The sequence below is a fragment of the Opisthorchis viverrini genome (genome assembly GCF_000715545.1).
Source record: "Opisthorchis viverrini unplaced genomic scaffold opera_v5_234, whole genome shotgun sequence".
NCBI lineage: Eukaryota > Metazoa > Platyhelminthes > Trematoda > Opisthorchiida > Opisthorchiidae > Opisthorchis > Opisthorchis viverrini.
The window spans coordinates 322,292-332,551 of record NW_008751892.1 but is presented as its reverse complement, the minus strand read 5'-3'; the positions used below and the strand labels follow the sequence as shown (position 1 = coordinate 332,551).

The 10,260-nt window shown below is 42.2% G+C and overlaps 1 protein-coding gene across 1 annotated transcript in view; it reads left to right on the top strand.

Annotated features, from left to right (window-relative positions):
- Window positions 1-2,036: 2,036 nt before the first annotated feature.
- The window catches only part of T265_14665 (hypothetical protein), a gene marked incomplete at both ends in the record, with an annotated part of 14,907 nt that continues 6,683 nt past the window's right edge, over window positions 2,037-10,260 (top strand). Inside the window, one exon of the mRNA XM_009174674.1 lies at window positions 2,037-2,684. Coding sequence (XP_009172938.1) covers window positions 2,055-2,684 — 630 coding nt within the window. The remainder of the gene's footprint in view (window positions 2,685-10,260) is intronic.

Here is a 10,260-nt window from a genome sequence, read left to right as displayed (position 1 = left end):
TTGAGAACAAGTGATCCAGTTAGGTGAACGAAGGTCAGCCGGGGGAACCAAAATCTTTACTTGAAAGAAACTCGGTAATCATTGTTTTTCTTCGAGTATTAAAGAGCTTAACCACCGAAGAGTGCTAGTTGGATCCTACTCATGGCAAAATCAGCGTGCAATTCGCCTGTTACTTACGATCCTGGTCTCAGCTTGCTCAACAGGTATCTGCTTTGTGCGCCGTGAACAGTATCCGTGGTACTCACTGTGGATGCGTTGTACAAAGCCGAAACGTAAAAATCAAGTCACCTTGTCGTCTGTATCCAATATTCACCAGCTGCACTTAACATCTCTGGATTATCGCGAGAATGAGCTTTTCTGCAGTACATCACTACCGAAGAGGACAGACTGTGTTGACTTAAGTGGCCCAGATCGGCCAGTCATCAGGCATTGGTGCCAGTCATGACAATGAGGCAGGTTATATTTCCCTTATGGCAAGTACACAAACAATCATGTGAGTTCGGGGCGATGTATTTAGTCAAAACCATGCTGGTATAAACAACGCGCTCACATGCTGAGAAAGTTTTTGCTAGTGCGTGCAATATTTTAGAGATGGCTGGTCTCAAATCCGATACGAGCCTGTAGAAATTCAAAAGTAGCTGGACTCCAGATAGAAATGCTCTAGGCGATGGGCAAACCTTCGGGTTTCATTACAGACTCTGAAGACCTCTTGAGAAAACTTACTATGGCACCGCCCTCCAATATCCAGCCGGATATTTTGATTGCATGACCAAGCATCCTAAGAATTTTGTTGATGCATCTGGATAATACATATGGAGTATGGTTGTTGGTCTGTTCGCCGAGCTTGGCAGCTGGATTGCAAACGTTTCATCACTAATCGAGGTGACATCCCTGAACTGACGACGTCACCTCGATTGGTGATTAAACGTTTGCAATCCAACAGCCAAGCTCGGCGAACAGACCAGCAACCAGACAGCGCACCTGAGCTACCCACATTACACCATATTGCTAGCATATGGAATATGTATTCGATATGTTTGGTCAACCAACACCCAATCTAAGTTCAAAAACCATGGCAGCTACTTGCTTTTGTAGAGTATTCTTCTGTGTTCTCTACTGACTGAGCACTTCGGAAGTACCTGAAAGGTTATAATTTAGCACCTAATTTACTTTTACCACCTTACAATGCGTTTAAAGTTCCCATTTTTCCAATCTAATCGAGGCGTATAAATATTGTTGTCTGCAGCCGACACCAATTTACTTGCGACAGTAGTTTCTTTTACCACCTTACAATGCGTTTAAAGTTCCCATTTTTCCAATCTAATCGAGGCGTATAAATATTGTTGTCTGCAGCCGACACCAATTTACTTGCGAACAGTAGTTTCTTTGAACGCATGCATCTGGTTGAAAGAAGAAATGGCTTTTGCAGAGCTGAACGATAGCCAATGGATTCAATTTAAGTTTCGGTGAATAAGAATAACAGATGAACAGTCAGAGAGCTGTTCAGTAACCACCTATTCGCGATACATGGCATACATTAGGTGTTAGGGATATCGTCCGAACAATCTAACCAATGTTCAGTTGAGGCGTCCTTTGTTTAAATGACCACAGATCCCCGTAAGAGATGTAACGAATGCCAAGCTGTGAGCCTGAAATTTGGTTAGCTGTGTTCAAAAATACGTCAGGGAGAAGCTCATCCATTACAAAACTTCCGTCCTCGTTCTGACGCACTTGGCAAGGATCCCATTTAGCCCGCTAGCCTTAATTTTGGTGACCTGACCACGTCCTCTAGAGCCCATACCTGTTCAAAAAAACGGCATGATAATCTGTTGATAGTTTAAGTTTTAACAGAAGGCATCGCTGTGCCAGCTTCTCCTTATCAGCAAAGTCCCTTTTCATCCTCTTCCTGAGGAAGGTAAAAGTACCCGTAGATAAAGTAACAGTGGATATTTTCTCCTGACTTAACAGTATCCGTGCCAAAAAACACAGATTGTCGTTCGAATTATGTAGTTAATTATAATTTTTCTGCGTTTTAGCACGCTCGAAGCCAGTTAATGACAAACCTGAACAAATTACTTCAGCTAGAGGAATCCGCAGACTCCCCAAAGCTGTTGAAAGCGAATAAACCACATAAGGCCACACGCGATGCATCCACAACGAATTACGAATACCTGTTCAGTGCTTGCAAGGGAACGGACAGGCAACCGTCTGCAGGCTTTGGGAACCTGTACTGTGACCATGGAAGATCTGGGATTGACGTAAACAAGAAACAACAGCCAGGGCAAGAAAGTTCGTTCAGACTGAATGATCAAGAATGCCAGACAGACTTCCCCATGAAGACGCACCACAATGCACTCTACGAACACATGTCGGTCTCAGGTGATCAGATCAACGATTGTGCAACTGAAGATAACTCACCATGTTTACCAAACAAAGCCCCAGTAAAACCTTTATTCGACCTTGGTGTGCAGTCTACAACGGTATCAGCCTTGGCAGCAGTGGCTGCGGTTGCTGCAGCTTCCTTCTTGTCAAAGACAATGAACCAGGTGCATGGGGTAACAGAGGTTCCTAACCCTAGACGATCGTCAGATCAATTGCAGTCACAGGCAGCAGACAAGCAGGAACGCAGGCAAGGAGCGGAATCCTGCACCCCAGTGTTACAACGTATACTACCATCCGATAAGGTAAGCTTATTAGAAACTACATTTTCTGGGTAGGTGTGGAGTTCACTGCTAATCATGCGACGACGACCTGGCCTGTTTATTACGTACTTTTCGTCTTTCTGTTTGTAAGTTGGTTTTCCCTTTGTTTGTTTTGCCTGCTTGATTGTTCGAACCCATGCAAATGTTTGCTGATATTCTACGACGTGGAAGGATATCTCTTCAAAATGTGTCTGAGAGAGGTGGGTTCATAAAATACTGTATCACCGAATGACTACGAAGACAGGCAAGAAGAACTCTGTTTCCACTTACATATCCGTTCGAAAATAAGTTAACAAGGTAACTTGAGACATGGGCAGTCAACTATCCCACGGGTATTTTGGTGCTTTAGAGCTGATAAGAGATTGACGTGTGAAAAGTATGTACTACCTTACAATACGACACAGTGATACTGGCAGTGAGGAGAAAAAGGTGGAATGTCAACCGTTATTTGAATGTCATGTAGTCAGTAAGCACAGACGAGTGCTTTGGTTGAGACTTCAACCCAAGTCCAGTCGTAACCACTGACACATTTAGTACATAGATGCCATTCAACAAGGAGGGTTCCAAGAGCCCAGATACCATGAGGTTACCTGTTAAACCACGGAAAACAAGCTTCAGGTTCAGTTTATGGACCTCCTATTTGGTAGCTGGCGCTAAAACACTAAACTATTCCAACTAAACATCTAAGAATGATAAAAAAATATGTAATCTAATAGATCTTCTTTCGCAGTTTTCCTTCTTGCTGTATTCGTGTACGTATAGGCAGCTGATTTTTCTACCGGTGACTGCTCATCACTAATGATCAGAACGTCTGCCCAACGCAGAACAATGTTGCTACTACAGTAGAATCGCTTCAATATGGAGTTGTTGGTTGTGCAATAGAATGCTATTCACACGACAAAAAATTACTTGATGGCCCAGAGTCACATGACCAAGCGAAAGGACCCAGAAAGTGGTATTCAAGTCTNAGGCAAGAAGAACTCTGTTTCCACTTACACATTCGTTCGAAAATAGGTTAACAAGGTAACTTGAGACATGGGCGGTCAACTTTCCCACGGGTATTTAGGTGCTTTAGAGCTGATAAGAGATTGACATGTGAAAAGTATGTAGGACACAGTGATTCTGGCAGTGAGGAGAAAAAGGTGGAATGCCAACCGTTATTTGAATGTCATGTAGTCATTAAGCACAGATGAGTGCTTTGGTTGTGACTTCAACCCAAATCCAGTCGTAACCACCGACACATTTAGTACATAGATGCCATTCAACGAGGAGGGTTCCACAAACCCAGATACCACGAGGTTACCTGTTAAACCATGGATAACAAACTTCAGGTTCAGTTCATGGACCTCCTAGCTGGTAGCTGGCGCTAAAACACTAAGCTATTCCCATTAAACATCGAAGAATGATAAGAATATGTATTCTAATAAATCTTCTTTCACAGTTTTCCCTCTTGCAGTCTTCGTGTACGTATAGGCAGCTGATTTTTCTACCGGTGACTACTCATCACTAACGATCAGAACGTCTGCCAAACTCAGAATAATGTTGCTACTACAATAGAATCGCTTCAATATGGAGTTTTTGGTTGTGCGATAGAATTCTATTCACACGACATAAAAAGTGCTTGATGGCCCAGAGTCACGTGACCAAGCGAAAGGACCCAGAAAGTGGTATTCAAGTCTTTCTCAGGAGTTTGGGGTGTCAAACTCGTCTGGAGAAGCCAAGCTGGCAGATGGTCTGATCAATGTTATGCCTCATCCATCCATCACTCGTCAGACGTTTCACATTGCATGCTGCGTGAAAAAATCACACCTACAACATTCCATATCCATCATAACGACAATGTTATTCCAAATGAGAGCAATATTTGTAAAGGTGACGATTAGGGTAGACAATTCTTTGTTGCATTATTTTGTTTGACCCTTATGCTCCTAAGCTAAGCTCAACTAAGTGTTCTTCCGGAAAATCTTCTGACGGGTTTTCTTTTCCTTCACTTCAGTATCTGAATTTCATTGTCAACAAAACAACACAACCGCCAGAAGCATGTACAATTCGTACTCCTAACCTAATGATGCATCAACCTTACCCCTGATTAATCTGGGTGTTGGTTGGCAAGTGGATAGGTGGTGATTTGTGGATGTCGAGTGAAATCGCTAGTAAAAATCACAACAGTATCACAGATAACCACCTCACCTGAAGCATGTTGACTCGAAACTTTGGAAAGAACTTGCCGAATACGTGGGAACGGTGTGTGAGAACCGGTTTCACCGGAGCAGTCGAATGAATTGTCCCCAGGGGACACCATATGATTTAGTGACTCGCCTTTGGTAGCAAAACTATGCCTTCCTCCAATTGTTCAAATTGATTGAAGCGTCTTAATCTAGAGTTTGAAAAACAATGCATTGATGGCAGTTTTTTCTGATTCTGCTGGATGACAAGCACAGAATTCTTCATATTCCTTTCGGCTAATTAGGCTTAAGACAAGTTCTTTTTAGAACTACTGCTACTTACTCGTCTAAAGATTCGATTTGTTTTGTTCAGATATGTTTTTGAATGCAAGGTGTGTGCTCAGACTGGTTAAAATGACCGGTTAAACTTCTGAATCGTTCCCTTTGTGAATTATACTTATTCTGTTTATTCGTCTGTCCTTTGGGTGGAGATGGGTAAGGGGCATATTGAGCAAAAACTGTCGATACATGGCTGATGTGCTGTACATCACTAGCATAAAGTGAATAACATTTCTGCATATCGGTCTGGTGATCTGAACTTAACTGACACATCGACAGTTGCCTGAGCCAGTCTGTTTCTGTTCATATAAAGATGCCCTAAGTTAAAATGCAGTGGAACCGTACTATACTGGCCTACAGTAGCCTAAGGTTACCTGAGATTATCGGTCAACTCATGACTCCCACGAATAATCTACAGAAGACTGTCTTCAGAATTTACCTTTGAAGGGTCAGACAGGCTAAATAAAGGCTTAAGTCGGCCGAGGCACAACTTCCAATGATGATCCGATAATTTTAATCCGGTTTGTGGAGGTTGGCGTTAGGTAGACTGAAATCCATGTCATCTTCAACATGCAACAATAAAAAAATAAACTTTATCGACGGACCAAAAGTGTCACCGTAAAAACAAGTGTCATGTGTTACGTTTCTCACCAGTCTGGACCAGGGTTTAAGGAAAAACTCAGTTTTACCCATCACGGTTCATATTTTCTATCAAGTGTACTTTTCAAACAGAATATCGTGCGCTCCATCAAACGGTGTATTCGTACATTCACAAATAAGTACAACCAGATCCAATTTAACCCTTACACAAGTACACAATGTCATCTTGTTGCTTACTGGAAAATTTGCAACAAGACGACAGCTCGAAACAACCTTGAACACAATCTCAAAACTTCGAAAAAGTCTTCAGTCCGATGGGAAAATAACCGAGGCCGTCATTCGGCCCTCAGAACCACACAAACCACACAAAGCATTCAACAGGGCACGAGATTTTGTGCTGGAAACTTGCACACGTTTTGACATAATGCCACAAGTGGCATGAGAAAACTAACTTTTTTCCGGTAAGATATATTTAACCCGGGTCTCCACGAAAGGAAACAGTTCTTAATATCGACTAGGTGAGCCTCTCTGGTTACATATACTATTTCCCACTGGCCTTCATAAAATAAAAAACTCTCTAATTATTCGTTATGAAATGCTTGCAGCGTGTGTTCACTATTTGATCCCTATCTGCTAACGTAATTAAGTGCGAGTGCACAGAATAAGGTAACACTAGTTCCACTGACTGCGGTCAGTTCTGGTCCCAAGACAGCCTAACACCCATCGAAACTTTGGAAAGAACTTGCCGAATACGTGGGAACGGTGTGTGAGAACCGGTTTCACCGGAGCAGTCGAATGAATTGTCCCCAGGGGACACCATATGATTTAGTGACTCGCCTTTGGTAGCAAAACTATGCCTTCCTCCAATTGTTCAAATTGATTGAAGCGTCTTAATCTAGAGTTTGAAAAACAATGCATTGATGGCAGTTTTTTCTGATTCTGCTGGATGACAAGCACAGAATTCTTCATATTCCTTTCGGCTAATTAGGCTTAAGACAAGTTCTTTTTAGAACTACTGCTACTTACTCGTCTAAAGATTCGATTTGTTTTGTTCAGATATGTTTTTGAATGCAAGGTGTGTGCTCAGACTGGTTAAAATGACCGGTTAAACTTCTGAATCGTTCCCTTTGTGAATTATACTTATTCTGTTTATTCGTCTGTCCTTTGGGTGGAGATGGGTAAGGGGCATATTGAGCAAAAACTGTCGATACATGGCTGATGTGCTGTACATCACTAGCATAAAGTGAATAACATTTCTGCATATCGGTCTGGTGATCTGAACTTAACTGACACATCGACAGTTGCCTGAGCCAGTCTGTTTCTGTTCATATAAAGATGCCCTAAGTTAAAATGGAGTGGAACCGTACTATACAGGCCTACAGTAGCCTAAGGTTACCTGAGATTATCGGTCAACTCATGACTCCCACGAATAATCTACAGAAGACTGTCTTCAGAATTTACCTTTTGGCCTACAGAGCCTAAGGTTACCTGAGATTATCGGTCAACTCATGACTCCCACGAATAATCTACAGAAGACTGTCTTCAGAATTTACCTTTGAAGGGTCAGACAGGCTAAATAAAGGCTTAAGTCGGCCGAGGCACAACCTCTAATGATGATCCGATAATTTTAATCCGGTTTTTGGAGGTTGGCGTTAGGTAGACTGAAATCCATGTCATCTTCAACATGCAACAATAAAAAAATAAACTTTATCGACGGACCAAAAGTGTCACCGTAAAAACAAGTGTCATGTGTTACGTTTCTCACCAGTCTGGACCAGGGTTTAAGGAGAAACTCAGTTTTACCCATCACGGTTCATATTTTCTATCAAGTGTACTTTTCAAACAGAATATCGAGCGCTCCATCAAACGGTGTATTCGTACATTCACAAATAAGTACAACCAGATCCAATTTAACCCTTGCACAAGTACACAATGTCATCTTGTTGCTTACTGGAAAATTTGCAACAAGACGACAGCTCGAAACAACCTTGAACACAATCTCAAAACTTCGAAAAAGTCTTCAGTCCGATGGGAAAATAACCGAGGCCGTCATTCGGCCCTCAGAACCACACAAACCACACAAAGCATTCAACAGGGCACGAGATTTTGTGCTGGAAACTTGCACACGTTTTGACATAATGCCACAAGTGACATGAGAAAACTAACTTTTTTCCGGTAAGGTACATTTAACCCGGGTCTCCACGAAAGGAAACAGTTCTTAATATCGACTAGGTGAGCCTCTCTGGTTACATATACTATTTCACACTGGCCTTCATAAAATAAAACAACTCTCTGAATATTCGTTATGAAATGCTTGCAGCGTGTGTTCACTATTTGATCCTTATCTGCTAACGTAATTAAGTGCGAGTGCACAGAATAAGGTAACACTAGTTCCACTGACTGCGGTCAGTTCTGGTCCCAAGACAGCCTAACACCCATGGAATATATCAGGTTGGCCAATCGCTGAACGGACAGCTTTGTCTGCTCACAGAATGGTACAAAGACAGTTAGTCAATATTGAAGATAAACCGGTAACCTCAGTCGCAGTTTGGACAGACTAGGAGTTCTCCACCCTAATTTTTGCGGATTATTAATTATTTTTCACCAAGTTGCAGCATGGCCTATGGAAGAATAGCTACTAGATTTAGGGAAACGATAGAAATCTAAAGTTTCCAAATTCTGTCAGCAGTCAGCTGCCAACCGGATTTAGGCGTCACCCACAAACCCGAAATACCGGCAAAAAAGTTAATCGGGAAAACTGGGATGGATCAGCTGCGGTAATTGGAAGAAAAACTGCATTGAAAGACTGTTTTTCAAGGGCACCAGTGAAATTGCATGTTGCTGTGGTGTAGGAATGACTTAATGGCCCTGTCTGTGGTGCAACAAGCATAGTTTTCTCAAATCAGTAGTAGGCAGATTCGAAGTGCACTCTGATGATTACACTAGCCGTTGCTTTTTCACCGAACGAAAGTGGCGTTGCTGTGGTTTTTGGGCGCAAGTGCATGTGTTTATTTTCATCGTGCATTTGCATGCCGTCATTCCTTTACTTTTGGTTAGATTCAACTCCTCCTAGAAAAAGGAGATAGCAGTCGTAATCACACCAAACAATATAGTTGAACAAATCTGAGTGTGACTGCAAATTAGCAGTTTAACTCTAATCTGTAGTATTTGGTCAGTGATTGTTCCGTAACTAATCCAGGAAACCACTGTGGGTGAACCAGGTCGACACAATTTCATTTGCTTACAATCTAAAGGTTTGCTGTTTTGTTTACAACCATGTGAGTGGAAGTGTATCGCGGTATGTTGTCTTCAGACAAAGTGGAACACTGGGCAATACGTCCACTTTTTTGTCTAAGAACCTATCAGTTAGGGAATATTATTTCCGGTCAAGGGCTTTTACGACCCAGCGTTACGATCTTTCGATAGTCCTGCGTTTTTAGGACTGGCGAATGCAAAAAATTATGCCAACTAATAGCATAAGGGGTTAATTTGAGATTTTTCAGAGCACTGACTGACAAGTGAAGTTGAAGTGCACGAAGACTGATGTGCGCGAACGATGCTACATTGCTGAACGTCACTTTGAGGAAGGTTCAGCTTAATGACAAGCTGAGTTAGAATTTCTGGGACTGTTAGACGCCTAACTGCATGATGCGCTTTCATTTTTGGCCACTTCCAGGTTTTAGAAGTGCGTTGGAATTTACTTTTTAGATAGGCTGGAAATTAATTGATATTTGTGAAAATCCCCTTTACTCTCTCGGTGCGAGATGGTACACCTTGTCAAAAATACATCAACGAACACAAGTATGGTTGCTTAATACTAGAAATTCCATTGGGCCACTTGGGTCAGAGACCAAATCTCCTTTGCTGTACATTTCCTTTGCACTCTGAACTCGGTTCCGGTTTGCACTGAAAAAGCGCACCGAACTAATTACGACCAGCAGGATAGACGGGTGCCATTTCTGACCCCAAACCTCAGCTTGGTGGCTGTCTTGAAAAGATTGTTTTGAATGCATCGGTGAAGAGAGAAGTAAAATTGTTCTAGATTGTTCAAGAGATGGTTTACTACATTTGGGCAACAACCGACAATCGAAATATTCTGCCCACATTTCCACACCCTCTTCTCAGCAGAAGATCAGAGAGTCATTATGGTCTCCGATCGTTTTGCTGATAAGAGCTTCTTGTGGTGGCCAATGTGGGATCAAAATACTTTCACCTGCAAAGTTGATGGTTGTAAGGGAGCTGAGACAATCCCAGGAGCATAAATTCACACAGAAAGACAAGTAGAGCTCTCAGCCAACGCCATAGATTCAAAAGCCTAGCCACAAAATAGTGGGTTGATATCAGCACAGTAACATACATATTTACGAAATAAGTCACCCATGTGCTCCAACCCTTAAAAGTATAACCTAGGGCTTGTGTTCCTCATTCTTGCACACGCTGAAAAAAACCTCCAC